At 38.3% G+C, this 27,752-nt stretch overlaps 5 protein-coding genes across 5 annotated transcripts; 3 read left to right on the plus strand and 2 right to left on the minus strand.

Annotated features, from left to right (window-relative positions):
- Nucleotides 1–501: 501 nt before the first annotated feature.
- On the minus strand, nt 502–11,480 carry hid1b (HID1 domain containing b). The gene is made up of 19 exons (XM_008437184.2): nt 11,340–11,480; nt 10,355–10,504; nt 8,553–8,723; nt 7,352–7,474; nt 5,348–5,454; nt 4,884–5,000; nt 4,192–4,420; nt 3,843–3,899; nt 3,615–3,755; nt 3,395–3,485; nt 3,114–3,265; nt 2,764–2,842; nt 2,529–2,693; nt 2,228–2,452; nt 1,419–1,567; nt 1,276–1,347; nt 1,094–1,185; nt 740–898; nt 502–654 (listed from the first exon to the last, which is right to left on the minus strand). Exons 1-19 carry the CDS (start codon nt 11,466–11,468, stop codon nt 591–593), a joined length of 2,472 nt encoding a protein of 823 aa, XP_008435406.1. The 5' UTR covers nt 11,469–11,480; the 3' UTR covers nt 502–590.
- A 3,197-nt stretch (nt 11,481–14,677) lies between these two features.
- plaub (plasminogen activator, urokinase b) lies at nt 14,678–19,221 on the plus strand. Its single transcript, XM_008437185.2, has 11 exons — nt 14,678–14,823; nt 14,902–14,956; nt 15,037–15,141; nt 15,211–15,370; nt 16,313–16,410; nt 16,606–16,647; nt 16,743–16,941; nt 17,022–17,173; nt 17,305–17,445; nt 18,266–18,414; nt 18,502–19,221. The coding sequence occupies exons 1-11, from the start codon at nt 14,716–14,718 to the stop codon at nt 18,694–18,696; spliced, it is 1,404 nt and encodes a 467-aa protein (XP_008435407.1). The 5' UTR covers nt 14,678–14,715; the 3' UTR covers nt 18,697–19,221.
- A 2,896-nt stretch (nt 19,222–22,117) lies between these two features.
- On the plus strand, nt 22,118–23,556 carry LOC103481602 (DELTA-stichotoxin-Hcr4a-like). The gene is made up of 3 exons (XM_008437186.2): nt 22,118–22,218; nt 22,402–22,527; nt 23,003–23,556. Exons 2-3 carry the CDS (start codon nt 22,424–22,426, stop codon nt 23,430–23,432), a joined length of 534 nt encoding a protein of 177 aa, XP_008435408.1. The 5' UTR covers nt 22,118–22,218; nt 22,402–22,423; the 3' UTR covers nt 23,433–23,556.
- A 374-nt stretch (nt 23,557–23,930) lies between these two features.
- On the plus strand, nt 23,931–24,900 carry LOC103481603 (DELTA-stichotoxin-Hmg2b-like). Its single transcript, XM_008437187.1, has 3 exons — nt 23,931–24,039; nt 24,133–24,255; nt 24,353–24,900. Exons 2-3 carry the CDS (start codon nt 24,152–24,154, stop codon nt 24,801–24,803), a joined length of 555 nt encoding a protein of 184 aa, XP_008435409.1. The 5' UTR covers nt 23,931–24,039; nt 24,133–24,151; the 3' UTR covers nt 24,804–24,900.
- Nucleotides 24,901–25,602: 702 nt separating this feature from the next.
- Nucleotides 25,603–26,900, minus strand: LOC103481831 (endonuclease domain-containing 1 protein-like). Its single transcript, XM_008437594.2, has one exon. The coding sequence runs from the start codon at nt 26,616–26,618 to the stop codon at nt 26,037–26,039; it is 582 nt and encodes a 193-aa protein (XP_008435816.2). The 5' UTR covers nt 26,619–26,900; the 3' UTR covers nt 25,603–26,036.
- Nucleotides 26,901–27,752: the final 852 nt, after the last annotated feature.

Here is a 27,752-nt window from a genome sequence, read left to right on the forward strand (position 1 = left end):
AATGTAGCCAATTGATTCAGAAAGTTGACAGCTCTAAAACTTATGCATTTTATCCATTCGTTTTAAATGTTTCCAAAGGTATCATTTGGTAAATCCAGTTTACCCAGGTCCACCCACTCTGAGCCAATCATTTTTTCCCCTTTCACATACAAATATTTATATTTTATTTCTTTTTAAAGCTGCAGATTGTTTGTATTAGTACAATCATTTACAGTTCCTTTTATATTTTTTAAGAAATAAAACACAAAAAATGTCCTTTAAAAGATAAATAAAAATTCTGATGAGCATTTTTTTAAAGGACATACATATTTTTGACAATTTGATTTAGACTTTATCTAGCTGCAGCATAAATCTTTGCTACAGCTGGGTTTTACTGTGTGTACTAAATCTTCTGTAGTGTATTCTAACTGGCTCTTAAATCAAGTATTTAAGTGAGTGAAGAACATTATATTCAACCAATGGTTTCATGTTGGATTTATTGCATAATGAAGAACTTTCAAGGCATGTTTAGAGAATCTTTATTTTTTGAGTAAGTTGGTCAAAGATAATCTGGCAGAAGCTTGTTGTTGAGGTCAACTCCAACAGCTCCTCTATATCCTATGAATCTCAAAAAGCCTTATGTCCGTATCGTACCAGATTGGAGGATCCACATTCCTTCAAAGAACAGAAGGAAGAGTGAAAAAAACAGTTTCAGCAGCCAAACTGAAATCCACTGTGAATCTACATCAGGTATGTTTACCGTAGGTAGATGACTCCCCACATGTAGGTCCGGAACCACATGGCAGTGCCAGAGTTGGCCTGGTACTTCCTGATCAAGATGGGGTGAGGGACTGGGAGGAGGCCGACCAGCGTGCCGTGCTGCAGGAACTTCAAGATCTCCGACTCATCTGTTAAACCCCTGAAGATAAAACAAAACCTCCTCATTTGATCCAGCTCTAACCAATTGGAACATCTCAGATTTAAGAATCAAATTCCCAAAACATCAACTCTTTGCTTATTTGTAATTTGAGCCATGCCAGAATTTACAGCAATCTCTTGTAAATCAGTTAAACTATTAAATCCATCTGGCTTCTAATTCAAACTTTTCTCCTACTTGTCGATGCAGATCTTCTCCACCTGAGGGACCAAGACTTGCAGAAGCCGCATGATGGTTTGCAGAGGAAGTCTAGATTTCCATGACAACATCTAACAGGAACAGGTAAATAAAGCATAAAATCACCTGACAAAAACCAACAAGCAGCGTAAATAAACATAAAAAATAAAAAAACCTCTGACCCAGCCTGAATTAGCGGTCCAGGCGGCAGTAGATGAGACGCTCGACATTCGGCTTCTTGACCTCGTGAAGACCTGATGACAGGATGAAACTGTGAGAAAGCAGATAAATAAACAGAGTGGGAGCAGCAAGGCATCTGCTGTACCTCGCTGTCTCTTTCTGAGTTGGACTCCGTGTCGCTAGCTCCATTGATGGCACCGTGGTGAGGCGGTGTTGCTGGAGAGCTTGAACGAGGCAAGGCAACCATTGTTCCGTCTTCGCTTACCTGAGACTTCTCCGTAATCTTATCAATTCCTGAAACAACATGAGCTGTTACTTCCTGGATGCCTGACTGGAAATCCGTGGCCTGACTTGAAAATGGAAGTTCTCCATCAAACCTGACTAGTATTTTGAAGAATTTTGGAAACAAGAGGGTACAAACATTTCAGTAGATATGTAAAGTTTGTAGAAGACATGCAACAATGGCCTTGAAGTTGTGATTGCAGAGTTTCTAAATAACCTCAGGGGCTTTAAATACAAATGCAAGCCACACTTTTCAGACACACACAAAAAAAGTTTAAAACCCATGTCTCACTAATCTTCCAACGTTCACTTTAATTTGTTGCTTCTAGTGCTCTAACTTGCCTCTTTTTGTTCATATTACTTTAACATTTGTCCATTCTTTCACAATGTTTTTCAGACTCCAGTTRGCTTGGTTACATTTTAATTTACACTTTTATGGTTGGTTTATTATTTTGTTCTTTTCAGATTACAGGTCCCAGCGTGGCAGTTTTTAGCTTTCCATTATAMATTTCTTTGGTGGTTTGTTTTGTTTTTAAATAAATTTCTGTCACTAGAGCTTTTCTTGGGTTATTTTTTTTTTTTGCCATTTTATTTCACCTTCTCATTTGTCAAAGTTGCAAAAAGAAAAGAGTATTTTAGAACTTATTAACTTATTATCTATTTCTTCCCCACCTGGAGTGGCCTCTAAGGTGGCTTTGAGTGTCCCGGGCTCAGCAGGTGCAGCAGGTCTGGAACCCTCCATGGACTCGCCATCTGTGGAGTTTAGGCGGGAGATCCCAGACTTGTTCTTCTTCTTCTGCAAAGTTTTCTGAATGGATGCCTCATCCGTGGGCAGGTTGGCTAGCTGGTGGAAAACGTTCCTCTTACGAATGATGGCGTACACTAGGTTGAAGTTACCTGTGGGGAAGGTTTCAGACGTCAAAATGTTGCCCTAAATGCAGCTGCACTCACAAGATCCCATTGTTGTTCTAACCGTCAAACTGATATTGGATGATGTTGTTGAAGACCTCCAGCAGGAAGAAGACCAGGTTGTGGTTCTGAGGTGCAGATAGGAGGTACCAGGGCGTGGAGAAGGCCTCCAGCAGGTGGAGCAGCTTGTTGGCAGCCACCATTGACAGGCTCTTTAGGTARGGTGAAACTACAGAGGTAGAAAATGTGCTTACATCAACTCTCCACTAAGGGGCAGCATTGTCTACAGGCATACTTACTGTTTACAATTATGGTGAGCAGGCAATCAAACAGAGGATGGAGACGCTGGTGTCCACAGGTAATTATTTTGTGAAAAATCTAAACAAGAAGGGACACAAATATGACTCTTGGTACTATTGAGAGCGTATTATAATCTAAAGCTGAAAAATACAAAAAATAATATTAATAATTTGTAGACTCTGCCAGTTTGTGTGCAGCTTCAGTGAGCTTTTCAGATTTCAAAAGAAAACCAACCTTTTAAGCATGTTCTTATATTTTCTGTTTTAATGTTGTGAAATATTTGTAAAGCACAGGTTGTTAAGCTTTAGCAGGTTGACAATCTCTTAGTCRAGTAAAGTAGGTCTCTCACCACTATGAGCAGGTCTGCGTGGGTTCCTGTAAAGACAGGAATGTCCATGGGGACACGGAGCGTGTACGGTTTATTCAGTCGAACACCAAAGTTTCTCTCTCCGCTCAGCAGCAGCAGGATGAACACGCCAATGTGCATGAGGCCCACGCAAGCTGCACACGCACACAAACATGAAGGGCTTTTTAGAAGTTTGTGCGGTTTACCCTTACCTCAATGTCTGTGTACAGAGATGTATTTTTATTTTTATTTTTTTTGCTCAGATGTCACAGAAAGTGTCTCACACTGATCTGCTCTGGCATCGTTCAGGTAGAACAGGATGGGAACCAGCATCTCCAAGACGTCGCTGCTCTTTAGGACGAAGAAYAGGAATTTCTGCAACATGCAGAAACAGTCATGTTAGTGAGTTAAAGACAGGTGCTCTGTTAGGTTMTACCAAGACATAAAAAGTTACACTAATAAAAGTGAAAAGAACGCAATTTAAAAATGCAAGGAGCTTCGCACTTTGTTAAAATCGCAGAACTTCCAGAACAGAATTAGCAGCTCCTGGTGGAAGTGGATCTTCTTGGTGGATCGTGGAAGGTACGTCTGGATCAGWGGGTTGTTGAGCAGCTGAGCAAAACCTCGGAGGACGAAGCTCAAATCCTGTTGAACCAATACAGATAATATGTTAAAGCTTCCAATCAGAAATCTTCTATTTGTGGAYGAAACTGAAGGTTTACAGTTTAGCACCTCCTCCCTGTGGATCCTCGAGAGGTAATTCACAAAGAGGTTGTCAGGTCCAGCTGGCTGTATATTAAAAAAAAAATACCGGTGTATTAAAAAATTTGAATTCTTCATTTTAACCTATGCACTTATTAACAGGATTTTCTGTTGACTTATGTTAAAGGATTTGAGAGATTGACAATAAACTTGCAGAAATAGGTAGAACTAAGTCATAATCTTCTTTCTTTTTTTTTTTAGCTGTGTTGATACTTCTTTAGTGTTACTTTTGACATGTTTCTTTCACATTGTTTGCTGCATAGTTTAGAGTATAACTTTTTTCCAGCAAAATGGCAACAATAACATTTATCCATCATACYTCTAGTTCCTCAGATGGATTGGATGAGGAGGAGTCCAGCGCCTGGAGGGCAGCGCTCACAGCTGACCCGGTCTCGTGCTCCAGGGTGACGATCAGAACCTGCAGCGCCTGCTCCACCAGCTGCTCTCGGTAGTCTGAGAACAGCAGATGGTTGTACGGGATACCGTATCCCACYGGGTCATAGGAACAGACCACGTTCAACAGGGATGTGAAGAGCGGCAAGGCATGTCTGAAGCAACGGCACACAGATAATCCTGGTGTTTACAACAGAGAATCTATAAACTGAAGAGATTAAGAGATGGAAACTGTAAATGGTACAAGACCAAGATAAGTTGTTTTTCGATACAGGAGAAAAACGGTGAAGGTTCTGGAGTGGAAATCTCAGCCTCTGGACCTTAACATTATTGAGTCAATTTGGGGATATCTTAAACATGCAGTTCATGCAAGAAGAGCTAAGAATATAAAAGAACTGAAGGACATTTTCCAGGAGGAATTGAAAGTTCTTTGCATTTTTACACTTAAAACCACTAACTGTTTTTACTGCACCTGCAAAAACAATCCACTAGGACAAAATAAACAAAAGCAATCAGATTTCTTCTGGACTGYAGTCAAATAAAACAAATGGTAAATGCTCCAAAAGCACATATTTACGCATARAATATCTTGATGTGGCTTTTTTGAGCCATGCCAACCTGTTTTCTGCAGAACAGAAAAAGGAGACCCAGGGGTTAAGCACTTGGTTGTCAGACGAAGGAGAAAGATACATGGCTTCAGAGAAGCARGTGAGAAGCAGCTTCAGCAGCTCTGTCCTGAAAACACACAACAAATCTACCATCAAAACAGCAGTCAGAAAAATTACAAAGTGGGGAAAAAAGCAATAATAATTAAATAACACATTACTAAACTTACTAAATCCCTGTAGTGCTGAGCAATGTAGCAGATTTATATGAAAGCAATCAGTTTAATGGTTAAGGACTGTTAATAATCTCTAAACTAATTTCTTACAAATTGCCTTATTAGTTTATACTGACTGTGTGGGTTCATCTTACCCAAAGCAAAATTTTAGTGCCTYATTTCCCCCCGGTTTAAAGTGAAAAATATCCATCACTTGTTTAGGAAAGCAGCTAAACAGATAAAATGCAGCTCTCAGTCTCACCTGTTYCGGTCATGGATGTAATTYGGGGGAGGCGACTGAGCAAAGCCCACCCCGGCCTCCCAGATGTACTCACAGCTATCTATGGATCGCATTTCCTCTGAGGCATCCTGGAGCAAAACAAGAGTTTTAAAAATATATATAGTTAGAGATATATGCTGAAGTAATATGTGAAAGACGATTCTCTAACAAAGGTACAGTGTTCCTTGTGACATCTAGTAACAAACCAGATTTGATCACTGAGAAGAGAAAATCTGTCATTACGATATTATTTGGCAAAAGTGCTGTTATGATAATTAATTGTGGTATCATCTTTCTGTCATACTCAGTCATAACATGAAATAAAAGTAGGTCTAAGAAGGTTCTGCATTTGGACACTTGGTCCACGTTAATCAGCAAGCAGAATGAGCCGAGTGCACTCTGCTGACATTATCTGGCTTTGACACCTCGGCACAGATAACTGCAGCTTTAAGAATAGAAGCGATGAGGTGTTTCTGTAAGTTATCTGACAAAAGGGCACACAGCCGCATGCTGTATTAAACTTCTCCAGTGGCACAACAGAAACAGAAACTGTTATGCCACCATTATGCTGTYCAATAAGTGAAACCTAAAAAACAAATACTGTAAGTTAATTTATACCAAAATAAAAAAAAGGCAACAACCTGACACATGACCTGAGAGATGAATGATCCATCAATTTAGCCGATTCAGTTCATTTAGACGTTCAGAATGGCAACATTTAAGCTAATATATCTCTAAAGGAACTGCCTTGTTAGAGTTAAATTCTCATTTATTTTCAGTTAAAATATTAATTCAACCCTTCACCAACTCGAACCACAATTTTTAAATAGGTGTTATTTGTTTCCCTCTTTTTTCATGTTGGATCCATAAACAAAACATTTTCCACTCCAATTGCATATCAGTTTATTTCCTTTGATGKTTTAGTCTTATTGATAAATAATACAGACAAATAACCACAACAAGGGAAAATTTTTACTAAAAGTGTGCATGTAAAGTTATTGTAATTATAAGACTTAATATTAGACTTTTTTATAGAGATAGTGGTWCTGATCCCCCACACAGTCCAGCTGACTCTTATAAAATGACACCTGATCAAACCGAAATATCTATGACATAACTTTCTGCTGGTAGATAACATTATATATCGATCATGAGTATACTTGACAGAAACTGGCTAAAAAGGATGACCAAAGTCCAAGCCAAATGTTTAAACACTTGGCTTGAATCCTTGAGAAATCTTGACCAAGACCACTTTTCAAGAAATTAGGAGGGTTTGAACACTGGAAGGCAAATAAGACACTGAATCCAATTTAAGTAGTGTTTTTTTTTTTGTCCAGAAAAAAAAAACACTGACCTCCAGGTGAACAAACACTGACGGAAAAGTGAAAACTTTATTTKCTCCCCACAGCTTCCTTTCAGCTATTCTTCATGCTAGGTTGACCAKAGAGGCAGGTGGGAATAAACACTGACCACTTCCTCTGATGGCAGCACAGATCACTTCCCCAGTCTCTAAAATGTTTGCAGAGCTCAGTTAAGACATGTCCACCCAGCTCAAATACGGCCACTCCTGCCTGCCTCCCTCTGCGCCATGGAGTCACTCATTAACTCCAGCAAATCACCTCAGAGGGTTGCATGAAGGAGATAACGGCACAGACTTGTACCACAGGAAGGTTAAGAAAACAAGACCTGACACCTTTCATTAGAGAAAACGCTGGCTAGCTCCGTTTTCCTACCTGTTATAGGWATGATGTCCTGTAAGTAATTACCAAGGAGTTCAGAACAACATGTCTGAGATCATTTTAYTTCTGTGTGTGCAAGTTAAATATCAAATTTGTCCATCACACCAGTTTGGAGCAATAGACGTACCAGCCTTAGTTGGACACAGCACAGTAACACACTTAATGTTACCAAGGATTTAAGAGAATGTTCAACTCTGCCTTAATCTGTAATGACCGGCTATAAATGTTCTTCTTTCAACTCACTGACCGGGTTGTTCTTCTTGTGACTCTGAACGGTAAAATCTGGACAGAAGAGCAGGTCAGCGATGGTGAGCAGCAAGGATTCAGCCAGCGGCCGAGCTTCATTCTCATCAGCATCTTCGTCCAAACTCTGCAACACAAATGCAGCATTTGAAAACAACTCTTGCAGGTTTTTATAAAGACATAAACCAAGAAATGTGCTTCCGACTGAGCGATTTTCATCTKTTTTCCCTCTGACTGGTCAAAAACTAAAGAACCATAAATTTTTCTGATCAGTGAATGCACCATACTCAAGACAGCATTACTCTTTGGTGTGGTTTTGTTTGCAGAGTGAAGAGGACTCAGTTGTATCAAACAAAAAAAAATCTACAGTATATATGGTTTACTGACCAATTAAAGAAACTTTTATTCTGGCTCATCTTTCACTCCTTGTATTTACAGATCTCCATCCCAAAATGTAGTTTCACACTCACCAGGCAGACATTTAATTTAAGGTTCGATTGGTTTTGTTTCTTGAAAATAAAGACTTTTTCTGCATAACTGAATTCATTGCAAGGAGCCCATCAGCCTTTTACGCCTGCAGCAGCCCTTCTTCTCCTCAGTCCCATACTTTCATTAACAGACATTCAATCCCTCCTTAACTCAACCATTGGCAGGTAGACGGTGGGAGATACAATATGGGCAGTGTTTGCACCAGGGTCCCCAGTTGACCAGGTAACCAGAGACTCAGCAGCAGGTGGGCGGGGTGGGAGAGGAGGAGAGGAGAGAGAGTCCAGCTTTGGATGGAGACCTTTGCATCCACAGCAGCAGTGGTTTTATCTTACAATGCAGGATMAGCTCTGAAAATCAAAGAGCAGYATCTTTTCTAGCCAGGCCAGATTATTGTAGCTGAAGCAATCAAAGGGCTACAAACTGTGTGATGGAAGGATAGCTAATAGSTCGAACACTCCTGTCTGCGGACAGAACGGATTTCTCCGGCAGCAGCTTCCACAGATTACATACCAAGAATTAACCATATGTACCTACTTAACTTGAAAATATCTTTGCAAGTTCAAAAAAAATATATGTATTTAAGGTTATTAAAGCTAAAATATCCAGAAAATGTCATYTAGCTCTTTCTTCAACTTGAGTATAACTGATAAACCTCTMAAGAGTAAAAAGAAAGGTAAACTGTCAGAGTGTCAGCTCCTTCAGGCGATGCGTCGTACCCCGGATTTTTTCGTGCCAGGAATGGTGGACCAGAAGAAGCCCCTCCAGTCAGCATCCTCAAAAATGTACGGCAGGATTCGGGTGAGAAGGCGAGTGCAGCTCAGCACGATCTGACGCTCCTTCTCCGAGGGGCAGCCAGAGTCGGCACACTGAACCAGCCGCTCCACTGCCTGGACACAAACCACGTCAAACATGTAAATTAAACTATAAAGTTCTCTATTGGAAGAGTTAAATTAAGTTATTTTTAWTAAAAAGATGGCAGAACATGTAGATTACCGATTGTAACAGAAACTATTTWAAAAAAATAGAGGACATGAATGCAATTTTGACCTAATATATGTTAATGGATTCTTCAAAACAAGCTAAGATTTGAAGAAAAAACACAAAAACAGCAAAAATTGGCTTCTTAGATCGTTATCTGTATTTTTCTAATTTTATTGATAACTTGTTTTGTTGATTAACGAGTGGTTTTTCCTTCTCCCATCTTTTTTTTTTCTCTCTCTTTTAAACTGACCTCTTGAACTCCTAGTGTGGGAATAACAAACACCTGCATTCCTTTGTTTCCGACTGTATCCAGGATGAACAATACAAGCAGTCAAGTAAAACACAGCAAACCTGGCTGTCTGTAGGAACTACCTTGTAAACCAACTCTCTGTGTTTTAGTGACCAATTCATTCACTACAAAACTCAATGCATTATTTTCAGTCTGAGTCTCTGAGAAGGCTGAGAAGATTTTCATTTTATTGCAGATTTAGATCGAGTAAAGGGTGTTTTAGATGYAGACCTCATCCTTCAGCCTCARCCAGGGGTCAAATATTTCAGTGGGAAGATCAGATTAGAGGTTGGATGATTAACAAGGGAGAGTTGGCTGCAGTGTCTGCAGGCGTGATCACGCAAAAGGGACAACATATTCACAACAAACCAACTAAGCTATTGATTTTAACCCTTTTGATACCGTTACCCTGTTAAAAAAAACATAAAAAATGACATGCTTTGTAATTAGAAATACAGTAGTTTCACTTTTAGTGGTACAGRCTCCTAAATTAGAGTGCTTGTCCAATAGAATGCATTTCTCATCTGGCATGGTTACTGGCGTCCCCTGATAAAAAATGTTAAGAAAGCCTTAAAATGAATCACTATCWAAACTTRGTAACCACAAGGTTGTCAGTTTTTGCAGTAGAGCTCCAGCAGCAAGTTTTAGAAATTTTTGTATGTTGAGAATATGAATTTTTCCTCTCATTAAACCTTGTTTGTCACAGTTGGAGGTGTTTTAAACATTTGAAATTATAATTTTACAAAGTAAAAAAAAAAAGGTATTAAGTATTTTCAGAAAGTAATTTTTTTGACTTCTGAAGATTAACAGTGAAAGGACAACTTGTCTTTCCCATTTTGAAGAAAGAAACCAGTTCCATTAAATGTTTGAGGAACAGAAATTCACTTAAATCTAACCATGNAAGGTTGTCAGTTTTTGCAGTAGAGCTCCAGCAGCAAGTTTTAGAAATTTTTGTATGTTGAGAATATGAATTTTTCCTCTCATTAAACCTTGTTTGTCACAGTTGGAGGTGTTTTAAACATTTGAAATTATAATTTTACAAAGTAAAAAAAAAWAGGTATTAAGTATTTTCAGAAAGTAATTTTTTTGACTTCTGAAGATCAACAGTGAAAGGACAACTTGTCTTTCCCATTTTGAAGAAAGAAACCAGTTCCATTAAATGTTTGAGGAACAGAAATTCACTTAAATCTAACCATGTGATATTGCTAAAGATGATCTAAATAAGACATTCTGAGGAGGACAGGTTACCTTGTAGCACAGGGTTGCTAGGTTGGATGGAGACTCCTCTCTGACAGCTCGGATTTCTGCTGCGGGCACCAGAGCAAAAACATCCTGGACGGCGATGGAGCACTCGGCCCAGAACTGATCCCAGAACACRTTGTCTGTGGCTTCAACAGGCTGCAGTACAGGAAACTTTGTAAAGTGTTTGTGTGCCCAAGTTTTCATTTTCATAAAAATGTTCACCAGCTATGCAGCACCAATCATGCAGACATGGTATTCACAAAACTGCTAATAAAAACACACKTATAAACCCAGCTAGATTGAAGTAATTTTCACTCAACTTAGAAGCTTGYATCTGACAAAACATTCAAAAAGTTCTGCTAGTAATGCAGMAATTAAAAAATCTATTCTTAGAATKTATGACTAAGTATGTTTTCACTGGTACTTTATACTTTTATACTTTTTTTAATATATATGACTGAGATAATTTATAGGTGAAATGTTTAGTAAATGTGCAAAAAAAAAGATGATAAATAAACTTTAACAGATAACAGCAGTTGGGATGATCTCAAATAATTTTTTTCATGAAGTAAAGACCAAAACGTTGATTTTATTTTTCTGAGATTTCGATTCTACCTTAAAATAAGAAATGGTCAAGGTACAATTTCTGTAGACCTTAGCTAATCCAGTCTTCAGCCAAACACATTTTCATATATTAAAGTWGCATTAAACAAATGATGCAAAACTGGCAGAATGATGGGTTTACTTCCGCAAAACAGTGCAAATAATAAAATCATAATTGCTCCTTGTCTTAACTTCCTATCCTTATTTCAAATCTAAAAGTGTAGTTACTAACGGTTTGTTTCCACTCCACTTGTGATAATAAGACCTGCACCTGACGCTACCATCTGGCACACCAACTTTTATCGTCGTAAGCAAATATCGTTCAGAATCACGTTTTTCCCCCCCTTTCGCGTTCAAGAGTTTTATTACGAAGAAAACAGAAACAGACCTGAGTTTTGGTCGTCAGCTGGATCACCGCTTTCCTAAAGTGAAGCTTAGTGTCAGCGTTTCCCATTTTTTTCTGTGTCCAACAGCCGCGTCCTCCTACCTGCGGATTCTGCTGATAATTTCTCCTCATCTCAACTCAGAGCGCAGCGCAGCTGGTGCGTTCATTAAAACTCGAATTTTACAAGTCCATGTAAAATTGTAAAAGGGAAGACAAGAAACTATACTGGGGRAAAAAAAGGCTAACTTACCCGTGTTAAGATAAACATTCTAAGTTTGCAAATACAAAAAATATTTAGGATACAATTTTACAGGAAAAATTGYAATCTTATTATCTACGGAAATAAAATAAAAAACAACATAAATTTTAAAAAGATAAATACCAAAAATCAAGCAGTTTTTAGCCAGAAAAGGGACATGACGTGTTGAGAGAATATTTCTTTCTCATAAATAAAAGCCATACATAATTCAAAATTTTAATTGAAGTAAAAACGAACATACAAATCAATATCAGCCACGTTCTCAAAAGAAATCTAAACAACAAATAGAAATATAGTTTAACCATAAAGTATAAGTAGACTAAATAAAAATAAAACACTTATATCAAAAGTAATGATATTGCTTCCAAATATATGCATTGAATTGATAATAAACCGCCGTTGCTTCAATGGCAAACCTAAATCAAATGTTTTATTTTGTTGGGATAATTCTGACTGTCCCTGAAAGCAGCACATGCTGAGCAGGATCCAGATGAGCAAACTTCCGGGATACTTCATGCACATATTTATCTTCCCGTGTTACCATGTGACTCTCCTGGTAAACTCTCTACAGATAAGATTYACGTCATGATGACCTGTATAAATAATCACTGTCTGCACGATCATCTCTGAATGCAACATTACAAAGAGAGATTTTTTTCCTCTCCTTGTCAGTTCAACTGCRGGTGAATACATTTATGAAGTGGCCACTAGATGGCACCATAAGGTCACCAAGCACAACAGCCGGTGGAGATAATCAGCAATGAATAAAACCACTGATGTCCAGCMCCCTATAATTGATGCATTTATGACGTTTTTATGTTTTCATGACTTAAAGCACWTTGAACTGCATTGCTGCTGAAATGTGCTATACATATAAACTTGATAGGTTGACATTATATCCTATAAGTTCTGACTTTTGAACAATCACTACAACAATACACTTTGGTTTAGCAGTACACTTTATGTGTTGAAGCAACTATTGTATGTTTAATACAAGCACAAATTCTATAGAAGGGAGTAAGTAAATATTTCCCAAGCTTTTCTAAAACAACACATACACTCAATCAATTTGCAATTAAAATTGTTAAATTGTTCAGTAGATTTTGACCAGTTTCCATGTACCTGCTGAAGAAAAGCTTTGCAGCAGCATGACGCTGCCACTACCATGTTTTGTCATGAGATTGGTGTGTAATCCACCACACATAGCGTTTTGACTGTAAACCAAAAGGGTTAATTTTCGTCATATCTGATCAGATGACCTTCTTCCACATGTTGGCTGTGTCCTTCTGTATGGCTTATAGGATGCTGCAAATTTGACTTTCTGCAGACTGCATTAATATTTGTCATATAATTATTAATTATGATAAATTATTTATAMAATTTTCTTTAGTTGAATTTCACCATCAATAACTTCTACCTCCAGCTACCTACATGCAATCTATGAAGGAAAAGACTTGAATAAGCAAAGGATCAAATCAAATTAATGAAAAATAAAAAGCATAAGCAAAATGGAATACTTGAACATATTAACATTAGTTACCGTAATTAAAAACAAGAAGGAAAGAAAGATCAGCATGAACTACGATGCAGCTAAATCACAGCCTATCACAGATCAATGTGACCTCCTATGAGAAGGTGAGTTTTAGCAATTAATTAAGGAATGCGGTCCTATCGGTTTATGCGACTATTTGCATGACTGTTAAAATGTTAGATTAAATCAGCTAATCTGTGGCTYTATGTAGCTTCACCAGCATCCCCACGTCCTTTCTTGCTCCTTTCATGATTAGAGTGTGAGGCGGTGTTCTAGCCGGTTTGGYGCCCTGGGAAAACATCCCAAGTAGTGCTCCATTCCATTCCATTGCCCTCCCAGGCGGAAATTGTTGGTGAGGGACGGGCAGCAGGTGGTTGGTGGTTAATTGGAGGACCAAAGAAGAGGACAGGGGTGTCTCATGCCGCCGCCCCCCCCCACAAGATGTCGCCCCAGAAACCACCACTTATTAAAATACTGTTTTTATCTGGCCTACCATGTCTTGGTAGGTTTCTAGTTGTGTAACACTCATTACATTTTCAGTTGATGGACTGAACAGCACTTTTTGGGTTGGTTTATTACCCAGCTATGTTTTAAACTTCTCCATAACTTCATCCCTGATCTGTCTGCTGCTTTATATAGTCTACATGATGCTGTTTGTTCACTAATGTTCTCTAAAAACCCTCCGAGGCCTTCAAATAATGTCTGTATTTTGAATGAGGTACAATGGTTACTTTTTATTTATAAGCCTCAAGGGTAAAAGGGAATTGAGATAAACACTGGACACACCTTTCAGTGTTTTATTTTTTTAAAGGTGTTGAAAACTCAATTTTTTTCTCCCAAATCACAGTCAGATGGTGCTATGTGTTGTTCTATTTTTTTTTTTTAATTCAGTGCGCTGCATTAAGGTTTGTGGTTGTAAGTTGTAACCAGACAAAATCACATTCACATAAGTGGTTACTTATGCAATATTTTGTAACTACATTGGGTTATGAGTGGGACTGATATTAAATGTACATTTAATGGCCTCACACATTCACTTCTTTCACGTCGACTACACTAACACTGCTCAATGAAGCAGCGTTAGTTTAATAAGACATCTTCATCAGTCCCTCTCTGATTTTAATCTATGTCAGTGGACGGATAGTACACACCCATAGAAGACCAAAACTATATATTTCTAATATCATTACACTAGGAATAATGTAATGACTACATTAGTTATGTTGGGTAACTGTAGTTGTCACAGTTACCCAATATATTGTTTGTACATTGCATAGAAACCTACATTCAGTAGACTAATGATACCTAAATGAATAAAATCCTACTTTGTGGTTTCCTAATTACCAACCTATTTTCATATGACCCGTAATTTGTTTAGTCATTTAAACAGGTGCTGGATTGTTTCGGTCATATTGAGAAGAAACTATGTGGGTGACCTCTGGTGACTCATTCAAAAACCTTGTACACTGTGATTTCTTCACCAGAAAATCTAATGGGCCAGCCAGCTGTTTGACAGCTGATAGCCAATCAGAGTTCAGTATCTTTCAGGCATAAAGCAGAGAAAACCAAAGCCTTCTGCAAGAACACACATGCAGAGCCTGTTTGGATTTCACCCACTGCACTCGAGAACCATGATAAACACAAGGAGTCCAGGGGTTTTCTTAAGCTTGCTGATMACTCTTTCTTTAGCTGAAGTGGTAAGGACATTTTTTATATATCTGAAGTCAAATTTCACTTATTTTTTTCTGCATCGACTGATTGAAAAATATTTTCAGGGCCATTCGAGGCATGGAAGAAGAAGAAACATTGCTGCTTCCCTGCCTTCCTCTGGTAGTTTCAGTAAATAGATCCTTTATTAAGATTTCTTGATTTTGCTTCCTGAGCATTAAATGTGTCATTTCATCTTGCAGGTACTTTCTGTCTCAACGGTGGCCTGTCTGTCCCTTCATTGGTCACTGGTGAACACTTGTTTTGTAWGTGTCCTGATGGGCTTTCTGGGAGACGCTGTGAAATAGGTGAGAAGCTGATTTTTCAAGCTAAACTTCAGTGATGCCAGTTCACATTTTAATCACTTGTGTCTGTAGCCGTAGAGAAAGGTGACAGCTGCTATGAAGGGATCGGATTACTCTACAGAGGGACTGTTTCGAAATCAGTCAGCGGAAAATCATGCGAGATCTGGGATTCACACACCAGGAGGCGTTACCTGTCCTCAGACCTTCACTCTGGACGACACAACTACTGCAGGTGGTCTATGGCTTGAATGTTAAACATCTGTCTCTGTTCTCATACCGATAGCAAAACAAGGAAATTGTGTGTTACAGTTCTTTGTCATTCAATTAGTCATACKTCTAACAAAACGGAGGGATTTGTCATGATTCACTGAATCACTTTTGGTAGAATATAGGTCAAACACAGCAGTTTATCTGCATGTATGTTGTCGCATACCTGGCCTTATTTGCAACATTTAATGTTTTAGTTCAGTTCACATATTTAGCACTAATTAATAATGGATGTCATGTCAACAAGACACCTCACAACAGTATATGTCGTACCCAGAAATATACTGTTTGATTTAATAAAATGAATGCGATCTAATGATACAGATTTAAATTCAGTTATAGACGTTCCAGTTCGGTCCTATATAATAATACAATGCAAATCAGTTGTGTTTGTAATGYCTGGTGGTAAAAAGGTTATCTATCTTTGGAAAGTAGGTCAATTGCAGTCAAATGATATAAATTTGCAGCAATCCCTTCTCTTGAGCAATGTCAGGTGAGAGTGGATGTTTGGATTAGGCTTTATGGCTTAATATATTTGTATATATCACCATATACCTGATTAATATGTTTGCGTACCATCACCRCAATACTGGAACACAATTTCATCATGTAGAGGCATGTATAATTTGGAGAATTTCCTGTGCTYCACATACCTCACTGGGATTAGTGTTAACATGAATAAACTGGAATTTGTCAGGCAAAAAATGATCTAAACMAAGCCAAGAGGCTTAATCCAGGAGCCACATGACATATTCAATAAGAACTTAGAAACTTTCTGAGAAGATCTTGGCATCCAAATACCTACTGAGGATGCATGCTTTTTCCATGTGGTCTTTACAGTCAAACTGTCAATTTTAAGCCAAAGATATTTATTGTTTGTTGGTTCTTGACTGTGTTTTTCTTTCAGAAATATTCGGTACAGACTACGCCCATGGTGTAACGTTCGACAAAACCACCAGCTGGTCCGGGAATATTGTGATATCCCTAATTGTGACATTGAATCCTGTAAGTATGTTCTTCCTGAAAKAAGATTTTTTTTTTTATTCACATGCATCAGATTTGAATCTCTTAGACAAGTTGAGATTTTTTTTCTATTTTTTCTAAGAAAGATTTGGAAAATATCTTAATAAATTAGGGATGTTTCAGGTACACACCATGCATGCTCCAAAGGTTTGAAAAAAAATATTTTCAATCTTACAGCTACACCTGTACCTTCAACTTCACCCATCATGCCACAAGCATGTAAGCTCCTAATGCAAATGTTTTTTWGTTTTGTTTTCTGGTCATGTACTGTATGTGTTTTCCAACAACAGTTTTGAATTTGGCTTCTTTTCCAGCTGCAGAGCTGACATGTGGTCAGCGGACTATACGAAAGCAGACAAAGATTGTGGGCGGAACAGTTTCTACTGTGGAATCTCACCCGTGGATCGCTGCTATATTCTGGCTTAGCAAATCGAAGCAGAATGTTTTCCGCTGCGGGGGCAGTCTGATATCTGCCTGTTGGGTCATCACAGCTGCCCACTGCTTCCCTGAAGGGTAGGACATTACGYCAGTTACTGCAAACAGAGCCGGTGCCAAGAAATGACAGATTTTTCTGTTGTATGTTCATGTTTTAGCTCTCAGACGAGGCATCAACGCTTGTCTGTCACGCTGGGAAAAAATGCAATCAACGAGAGTGAYTCAACTGTGGAGCAAACCTTCAGAGTGGAGCAAATCTTCATCCATGAACAATTCAACCACAGTGAACAGAACTATAACAATGACATTGGTATGAACGGATCTATTTGCTACGAAGACCTCCCAAAGAAAAACAGCCAACAACATAAAATCTGACTTACCTAAAGAAAGCTTACCAGCTTAAATAAAACAAACTGTCTTTTTTGTGCTGATTTCCCTCAGCTTTGCTGAAGTTGAAGGCCATATATGGAAAGTGTGCTGAAGAGACTGACTCGGTAAAAACTGTCTGTCTCCCACCGCCTCTGCAGAGCCTCCCGCCAGGGACCACCTGTGAGATTGCTGGATATGGGAAGGAGAAATTTGGTGAAGAAAGTTTGATATACCTTGTTCTTCTTCATGTAAAGACTAATAACTATTGCGAGGCTGTCAGAACAGCCATGGAAAAACAATGTTTGCCTTTTCTACTTGAAAAGTCAATCAGCACTTGATTGGTTGGTCATCATGAGTCTAATCGCCTCTATAATAACATGTGGTCATTCTCATCAGTTTTACTTATTTGGTCCATCACGCCAAGATCGAAAACCATCTAAACAAGACATTTTTGTTGTGCATCAATTTGGGAAGGGATATTAATTTAATTACCAAACTATTTTAACTCCATAATTCTGGAGAATCCATGTGACACAAGTGGACAATATTTAACACAGTTGCCAATMATCTCTAGGGAAAGAGTCCCCAAAAMCGTTCACACCATGAATGTCACCCAGCAATTCTTAGGAACCTTTCTWAAACCCAACATCACCACCTCTGACTCTCATGCAACAGCATATCTAAAGAAGCAGAAAATAATCAAGGTGTCGCAATGACCCAGTCAAAGTCCAGACCTCAACCTGATTTAAATGATTGAAAATAATGAAACCTTGCGAAAGCTGTCCAAAAATCTTCATTAAAGATTTTATGGATAGCTTTGGATAGTCATAGTATGACCTCAGGAATTTTTTTTTTTAAAAAGCACTTGCATCTGTGAATTAACTTAATATTTCTTAATAGATTGTGTTGACAGTCATGGAAATGCTATTTTTTGCATGGCTGCATGTTAAAACAAAGACACAAGATTGATGTACTATTGTAAAAATATACCGTTTTTATTGTGGAATGTCTTATCTGTTCCTTTTCTTTGCAGGGTTATGGTACAACTCTCAGTTCCTCAGGAAGGCTCAGGTGAACCTCCTCGCKGATGATGTGTGTCGACAGAAGGATTATTATGGAGATATGGTCAACAACAACATGTTTTGTGCCGCACATCCCGACTGGAGCCAGGACGCCTGTGAGGTATTTGAGCATGTCAATACCTGACTYGAGAATTTCTCCCACACATGATGTTTGTTCCCATTAAAGCTCTCTGCCTCTCTCTGACAGGGTGACTCGGGAGGACCGCTGGTCTGCGAAGTCGACAACACGCTCTTCCTCTTTGGAATTGTTAGCTGGGGAGACGGATGTGCAAAGGAAAATAAACCTGGTGTTTACACCAGAGTTACCAATTACAACAAATGGATAGAAGAAAAGACAAATCTGCCTAACATCACTACTGGAAGCATGTTCCCTCAGAAATGATTTAAAGCTCAGGCCACCAGTTGTTTGGAGAATAACAAAGAAATTGTTGTTGATAAGGCAAAATGACAACTGTTAGGGATTTCTGAGCTGTAAAACAACTTAAGCTGAACTACCTTATAAGCTTGACTGAATGATATAGCAAATACGTTTACGTTTCTGTTTTTAATAATCAGTTTTTATTATTCCATCTAATYAGCAATTGTGCTAACTCAGTTCACGGAGTGTTGTTTTTCTCTGTCTTTTATATATTTYATGTAAAATAGAAACAAAGCAAGAACAAATTCTCTCCTGATATATGAAAAGCTACAAACAAACCKGTGATAAAATGTGTTGGTGTTAACTTCTAAACCTGTGCAGAGGAATACAAGTTGTGTATTTCTTTTTTCTTAATTGTGCCTGTAATWTTGCTTCATGGCATGATCTTTTTTTTAAGCAAATACAGTTTTTACACTGATAATTTGCTGTTGTCTATGTCTGTAAATGAATCAGGGTACTGTAGCTTTAATAAAGTTGRATTGAAATGAATTGAGTTACTGCTTCTGTCTTAAAAACAAAATGAAAGCCAAACATCTTCTTTGGTGTCTTCATCAAGGAATCGGTGTCTGTTATTTTAATGATTCGTTGCACAACGTTGCCACCCTGTGGTCAAAATACAAAACGAAGCACAGCAGGTCATCAAAGACTGAAAGTGATGGCTTCAGTTAAGACAGTAGTCAGGTCATAGAGGGACAGCTGAATGTTGAGAGGTAAGAGAGGGGATTTTAAAACTGTAAAACTAAATCTAATACAAAAAACACTTTTAAATCAAATGCCCATATATGAACAAGAAGAATCCTTTTAATTAATGATTCCTTTTTTTCTGAACCTTTGATTAATGTGTTATTTCCAATTTGTACAATACTTAGTTCAAAACACTGATAAATATATAAATKAATAACATCTACTAATAAAGGGGTAAATTATTTATTCAATAAAATATGAGAAAATAAAAAAAGTAAATCAAATCATCCTTCAGATTTTTCTGCGACGAGATGGAATCCATCTGTGATAAATGTATCACCTTAGACATCCTCAAACCTAAATAAACAAACTTCTCTGGTTTTCCTTCTCACTCACAATTAATGTCTGTGTCTTCTGTGGAATAGAGTCCAGTTCTCTGTGCAGCTAGTCTACATAGAGCTGACAGCAGTTAAATACATTGACTGCTGTCAATGTATTTAACTGCCAAGTATAGCCTGGTGGCCCGTCAGGCCACCAGGCTATACTTGGCCCCCCATCAGGCCAGGCATAATTTGTTTATTTCTGAAATAATTTTCTCTACACMGGTAACAGTATTAAAGAGTCTCGTAGGTCAAATGGTTGGAAGCACAATGGCAAAATAGAATGGTTAGTATGTATTTTGAATGCGGTGTATTTTTTTATTGTCCATCTTACCCAGTCTACACACCAACAACTTCAGCAAACAAAGTGACACTTAAATTAGGATGAAACAACTGAAGTACAAAAAATGTGTATTTATTTATTTGTCCTTTTGTTAAGACTTTAAAGTTGATTTTTAGGTATTGAGTGTCTTCCAATAGCATATATTTACTTCGTCATATTCTCAAATTTTCTGTCAACTTTAAAAATGTGTAAGGCTGCTGGATGACGCCCCTARCACCTCTACCACCGGACACAGCAAGTTATCTGGGGGAAACCGTGTTATGTGATTCGATCAGCTTAATGCACTCTAGTGCAAGAGGGCAGTAGCAGTCGAGGGTCACAACTCCCTTTGAGCARAACCAGAACCAGGATCAGCACGAGGATCCATCAGCACATGGAAAATATGGAGAAGCAGTGGGATAAAACGTTCTACTTTCTTTGAATTGACAAGTWGAAAAATAGTGCCACAAGATGGTGCTAAAGTTGTAACAAAATACACACAAAAGGCCAGGAAGTAATAGTTTGAGCAGAAGCCCACAATAAGAAACCATTTTAATCCAGTTATTGAAAAAAAAATACTAATACTGTAGTTGCTTTRTGTCAAATTAACAATTTAATGGCAAATATTTAAGCTACATCAGAAATTTTCTCAGAATTGTATTTTATGTCTGTTATATSGAAATTATCCACAAGTTTGGTTGCTAGTTTAGTTTATGTCTGTTGCCAGGTTTAGCTGTTGTCACCTGTGTGTGCAGAATAGGTGGATACATTTYACATAAAGATATTTGATGTGTTCACACACCGTCATATATTTGGGATTTTATTCCCATCACATTGAGGTTCTATCGTTCATTTKTCCAGTTCTACTGTGTGTTTGTAGCTGTGAATTCCTGCTTGTAGTTTATTTGTCCCTATGTTTTTATGTCTTTTGACCATTTTAAATMTCCTGTCCTCATTTCTGCCTAAATAAAGTATTTTATCTGATGCATTTCTTCTCTTAAAGGTTTGTTTTATGTCAAGGCTTTACTCCATGCTGTGACATTTACAAATTTTGCATCTTTTTATCTTGCTTTTGCCTGCCTGTTTTGTGTCGACTTTTTTGCATCCCTTCATGTCTTTTCCCTTTTAAAARTATCTCAGATTTTTGTCTCTGTGCATGCGTTATTCCTGTGTGTATTTTTGAATAYTTTTATGGAGATTTCTGGTTTGTCTGGTTTTGTATTTGTCCATGTTTATTTTGCATCAGTTGTAATGCAACTGCACAGAGAACTTCTGCTGTTTTGCTTTTCTAGTTATTTTYTCTTGAGTTGTGGTGCTTGCAGAGGATCCTAAAAGTTTCCATGAGATCAGAACAAGTTTCAGAACAAAGACAGATGAACTCGTGACTCCTTGCTGATTTCTAGATTTTGCAAGGCTGCCRCACCCATCCGACATAATCAGTTCATCCATTCAACATTTTAAAAAACCGTAGTAGTTTTCATGATTCATAATTTACTTTTGCATTATGATTCATTTGTGGTTAAACAAAGTTAATCCGACAGAGAAAGAACAYACTGAAAACCAATATTCATCACCGGTAGTTTGACGGTTATCTAGACAAACTCGTCTGGGTGACTAGTCTAACTTTGTCACTGGACATTTTGGGTGGGGCTCAGACTATTTTGTTTAGCTGTTCCCATCCTYTGGGCCAAATCTTTTTACCTTTAATTCCTTAAAATGGTAGAATTARTGTTTTTCTTTCACAGATATTTTTTAAACAAATACTCTCCCCTCTTTCAAATTTTTACTCCATTTGCATTCAACATAATAAAACAGCATTWTGTCCACTTTATTGACCTAACTTTTAKTGCTTYATCTGTAATGTTTTGTTGCAARATGTCCTTCAAGACCCCAATGATTAAAATGCATTTTTGTCCTCAACTCTCACAGAAGCAACACTGGGAGTGACATTCCTGGTGCGGCAGTGCAGGACTACAGAAACACACCTTGCAGCAGATGAGGTGTGTCTAAGTGGGTGTGACTTCAAGCTCGTCTCTAAACCAAGCWTGAATCTCTTTTCAGAGGACTCTCTGCCATCCCACGAGTGCCATATTACCTGAAGTAAGTGTTTTTATTTTGAAATATTTACTCTATTTTCTTTTATCGKATTTATCAAACACTAAACATGCTCTGGTGGTAATATCTGGTGGAGCTTTTTGTGGCTCTCTTTGGATAACTTTCTGTAATGTATGGCATCCTGGYTGCTCTCTGCTTCAGCTTCTCATCTGAATTGCTTCCTTGTAGTCGTTCCTGAACAGCCACCACCATGCCTGAGACAGCAGAATCCCACTCCGYGACCCTCACCACCAACCGTAACTGCACCATAGAGATCACCAACGTCAGTACTATTTACTGCCTCATCAATCCAAAGTAAGAGCCTCTGAAAGACAGCCAGTAGTTTCCTCCAAGATCTGCATCTGAAATACAATCAAACATTTGTTMATGGCTCAGTTAATCTGGAGGTCTCATTTCTTGGGTTTTTTAGCAGGGTTTTTTTTTTGCAAGTTATTTTGCATATCTTTGTTTCAACTGTTTATTGACTTACAAATCTGGGGTGTTTTCTCAGTTTTTCATATGCATGTTAATTATTATTTTTATATATTTTTGATTAGTGATTGGGGGGGATTTTTAAATTATGAGAATTTAGGATTTATCTTTCATTTTTCATTTCCATCCTTTGCTGGGTTTTATCTCCAGTTTTTGCCTTCTTTGTTATAATCTCACCAAGTTGACCTCCAATTTCTCTTTGMGGTGTCAGGGGCCACATTTCCAACTTAAAGAGCTCCAATAGTTTTTCTATTACTCTTGATGAAATGGCTCATGACTTCCTTTCTACTCCTTGCAGGGTTCACATGGAGAGTGGCTTCCCATTCAGCCCCCCGCAGCCCACCGTGCGCACCACCAAGACAGAGGTGTGCTCCTTCACCAAGGACGACAACACAGCCTCTGGAGCCGTGGGCGTCCTGACCTACGAGCTGTTTAACATGCGTGACCACCGCTGCAGCGAGCTGATGGCCATCATGTTCTCTGTGCCATTCGATTACAACATCTACAAGAACTGGCTTGCCGTGGGCATCTTCGAGCACACGCGCGCCTGCGATGGCAAGCTGTTCGACACGATGTACAAAGGCAAGGATTTCACCAACTTTTTGCGCCAAGAGGCCAATGGCTCCGGAGTGGTCTTCCAGGGCAAGGATCTGGACGTGAGGGCCTGCATGTCTGATGTTGGAAAGGCGATCATCAAAGTAGAGCTGTATGACAAGATGGGCAGATGAACTGTTTGCAATGCTGTCAAAATGAACAGCTCACATCATCTGAAAGCATTATAGTTGACATTCATGATTGTTGATTCCTGTCATTATGAGTGCTTTGAAAAAATAAAAGTAAAAATGAATCTAATCCACTTGTCTACTTTGCTTTGTTGACAGTCCTTTCTTCTTTGACWAAAAAATTGACAAACAAATRCAAACTAATGCATTAAAATCAGAAGCAGTGTGCAACACAGTCATTTGACAGGATGACTGCAATGCATTATAAGATGATCACCATGAAAAAAAAATAAAGTAAGACACAAAAGAAAAGGGTGTGGTTACTCGTCTGAGAGGGAGTAACTGTGAGGCAAACTCAACAGTCTCATACCTTGGCAAGAAAATACAGTTATAACAAGAAAAACCACGTTCAGCTGCACCTATTTTCTGTGTGCATCATTAGAAATACCTGATTGATGAAGTTTGAGACAGGGCGGAACGCAGCTGGGAATCTGCTGTGGGTGGAGACACTGTGGGTTGTCTCACATTCCCCAGTAAGATTTACCTGAGCACTAGAGTCTGGGATTCAAATACGGCATCGCACAAGCGCGCAACACACCAGTGGCACAGACAGGTAAGTCCTTTTTGCTTCTTGAACTAACTGAGAAGTTGTTTTTTCTGGTCAGTGCGTTGATTATTAGTAGCTGCATGTCTGTTTGATCTGTAGTTAAACACTCGAAAACAAAATGAGTGAATCAGCAGAGGCTGTGGCTGCCGCCCTCAAAAGCAGAAGAAATGTCACCATCGAGATCACCAACCTTAGCAACCAGTATTGCCTTATTAACCCCAAGTAAGTGCAAAAATAGATATAGCTTCCTACCCATAAAGTAAAAAAAAAAAAAAAAAAAAAATCTGATTTTTTTTTTATGACTTTTGTTTCTGCAAAGGGTTTTCTTAGACAGTGGCAACGTCCACAGCCCTCCCCAGCCCACTGTCCGTCCACAGAAGACAGAAGTCTGCAACTTCTCCAAAGACACCGGAAAAGCGACAGGTGCTGTAGGAGTGCTGACCTATGAGCTGTTTGGCCGATCAGCCAACAGTGCCAAGGAGATTATAGCAATAATGTTCTCAGTGCCATATGACTACAACATGTACAAAAACTGGGTGGCTGTGGGAATTTACAATGTGGGCAAAGAATGCAATGAGAGCCTCTACAAAGAGATGTACTACAACAAGGAGCAGAAAGGCTTTGTCCGGCAGGAGTCCAATGGCTGTGGGATCAACTTTGAGGGCAGCAACGTGAACATCAAGGCCACCATGTCCCCCATGGGCAGGGCCATAATGAAGGTGGAGATCTGGGACAAGCTTTTCACCCAAATGGCACAGTGTCCTAACTGACTGTATTAAAAAAAGTTCATGTTAGACATGGTCAGCTCTGTGTAAACCTGTGCTAATATTAAGCCAGTTCATGCAATAAAAGCATAATTACTCAAAGCATCAGTTGTATTTATTGCTGCCAACGGGAAAAAGAAACAAAAAAAATCAAGTTTAACAGGTTTATTTCTGTCAACATAGTTCTCTCCAGCATATTTAAAAAATATATAAACAATCAAATAAACAAATACTTTCAGTGTGAAAGTACATTTCCTCCAGTTGTGTTCTTTAATTAAAAATTAAAGCCCTTTTAATAAGCCAGTCTGAACAGTCAACTTAAAGGCAAATAATAATGTATCACCAATCTGAATGTTATGCTGTGTAGCTGCATCCAGACATGCCAACAAATGGTTGCATGATCAAAAATTTTAAAAATGTGCAAATTTTGGGGTCTAAAACAAACAAAAACTACTTTGGTTTTGGAGTATACGGTTTAAAGAATTCATGACTGTTCAAAGTCAGAATTTGTCATTTTAACACCAAATGCATTTAAAAACAAAGAAAAAACTATCATCCATTACCTCTTCAAAAGTCTGCTACCTGCCTGTCTATGACCAAATTACCCCTTTGTATTTCAAGAACAATAAAAAAAGTTAACTTCTCCAAACAGGATACTTCTGCTTTATATTTTCTTTTAAATRACACCTCAGTACTACCATACTGAACTTTGGGTGCTGCATGTTTATTTTGAGTGCAGCATCTGCGCCTCTCTTCCAATAATAATAAAAAAAACTCTTAAAGTAGAAAAAAGGCTCACAGATAATGAAGTGGACATTTTTTCTGTAAACAGAAAGTTTATTCATTCAATTATTCATTTTATCGGTAAGTTATAGTACAATACAAAATTATATTTAAAAAAATCTATGAGCGAGAATGCCCTCACACATACAGCTCCACGACTCCATCTAGTGGTCARAAGKGGTAAGTTTGCAGACACCGTTTATAAGGTAGCAATTTTCCGTAAGAAAACAAAATGCAGCAAATTAAACATGCGATAAGGAGTTGGCATGGTTGGAACAGGTACTGAAGGACTTTGTGGTATCATTACAGGTGGAACCACAGTATCACAAGCAGCTGATGGAGTTTCTGACACTCAAGTTAACAGTGAGTTTAGGTTACAAGGCAGAACATGTCTCATAGCTTTCAGTTGAATAAAATTCAGATCAGAACAATAATTTTTACTAGCACGTAATCTGATTAACCACATTGCTCATTAAAAACACTGATGACTGTATCGAATCTGTCCTTCAGGTACATCTCAAGCGAGTCCAGAGACATCTGTTTCACATCRTATCCCCTGTACACTTTCTTAGCCGTCTTGTCTATTGGAACAATCTCCTCTGTGCTGTTGGGGTCATTGCGTCCAATAGCAGCGAAGGTGGGRAAGGCATCTTTCAGTCKGTCAGGAATACTCTGGTTATAATTTGGGCAGCAGTATGCAGACCAGAGGTATTCTGGCACTGCCACCCGATTCTTCATCCAGTGCTCTTCTTTCTGGTAGGGCATGATGCCTGTCACTATGTAGGCTTCTCCAAGGCAGTAGGCTGCCAAGGTCTTGTTGACRGTAAGCTCTAGGACTTCCCAGGGTCCATCATTAGACCATTTCTTCTGCGGAACCACATTGGTGAGSGTGAATGTGGCAGACCGGCACTGGTAGGTCTGGTGATGAAGACTAGGGTTTAGGTGGCCACGAGAGTAGGTGGAGTTGATATAGTCCAGGTCCACTGCCTGGCTCTCCACGATGTTCATGTCCACTGGTCCAGGCAAGAAGGGGACCATGTTGCCATCTGCTGAAGGGTAGGCTAACTGTTCATGAACCAAAAGGGGAAAAAATGTTTCAGAAAAATGACATGAATAAGATATATTTGAATGTGTAATTCAAATGCAAGTAAAGCTGGATTTTCTTTATCTGCTTTACTCTCTGATGATCCATTTCTAGGGTGTGATGGCCATGCTTCGACTCTTGCTTCTGTCTTTGCTTTATATCATATTACTATGTCACATTTCTGCAACCCCATATTAACCCTTACAGTTAATGGTAGATACACATTTGCTACTACCTCTAGAGATGGATCATGGGTGGGATCCTGATGGGTTAACTTTAACCTTCACATTCTTTGTCAGGACCATTTTTTGATTGTGAGACAAAAAAATATATGTGCATAGATCCTACAACTAAAGGATGGTTTCAGAGGTAGCCACAACATTGTTATTGTTGGAAACACCAAGTTGATCAGCACAAATCACCAAATGAGACAAAATTCAAAAGTTTTATGTTCAGTTTTGCAATTACGTCTACATTTTTGCACTGCTAACTGTGTCTGGRTTGACTTATTTGGTCTAGATTCAGCTTCTGCGAATGGTTGATTTAAAACAACAGTTTAAAAAATAAAAAAAAAAATGAAAAAGTTGACTGTTTTTTACCATTCACTGACCCACAAAAAGTCCACTTTCCCTTTTTTAAAATCAGATTTTCGTCTGGATGTACACAGTCAAAAAGGTACTTATTTGAATTTGTCTGTTATTTGATTTTATTATCCTAATGATTTATTGATTCCAGAATCAATAAATCTGGAATCATTTCCTTTTTTTTTAAAGGAAATGGCATCACACCAGTGTTTTTGCTGATTAGTGTTTTTGTATAAAGTATCAGTAACTCACTTGTCTGGTTTCTGTTTTACATTTTTTATTATTTGGAACAACACTTTTATATTTGGTAATAATCTCTGAGATTACTAAACCTCAAAATAGTKTGTTATTTCACAAAATAAAGGCATTATAGCTAAAATTTTAAGAAAAAAACTCAAATGAAGCTAATAACTAGAAAAGAAAGCATTAATTTATTAAAACGTTAGAATCTTCAAAAGGAAAGACTAATAGCATTCTAGCATTTTAGGGCCATTGTAGATAAAA

This window comes from Poecilia reticulata, linkage group LG19 (genome assembly GCF_000633615.1).
Source record: "Poecilia reticulata strain Guanapo linkage group LG19, Guppy_female_1.0+MT, whole genome shotgun sequence".
In the NCBI taxonomy this organism is placed as follows: domain Eukaryota; kingdom Metazoa; phylum Chordata; class Actinopteri; order Cyprinodontiformes; family Poeciliidae; genus Poecilia; species Poecilia reticulata.

What these genes read in the sequence shown, in the direction of transcription:
- LOC103481603 (XM_008437187.1), top strand. Translation starts at nt 24,152, where the DNA reads ATGAGTGAATCAGCAGAGGCTGTGGCTGCCGCCCTCAAAAGCAGAAGA. An exon ending in TATTGCCTTATTAACCCCAA is followed by an intron (nt 24,256 to 24,352) that starts GTAAGTGCAAAA and finishes GTTTCTGCAAAG; the next exon opens with GGTTTTCTTAGACAGTGGCA.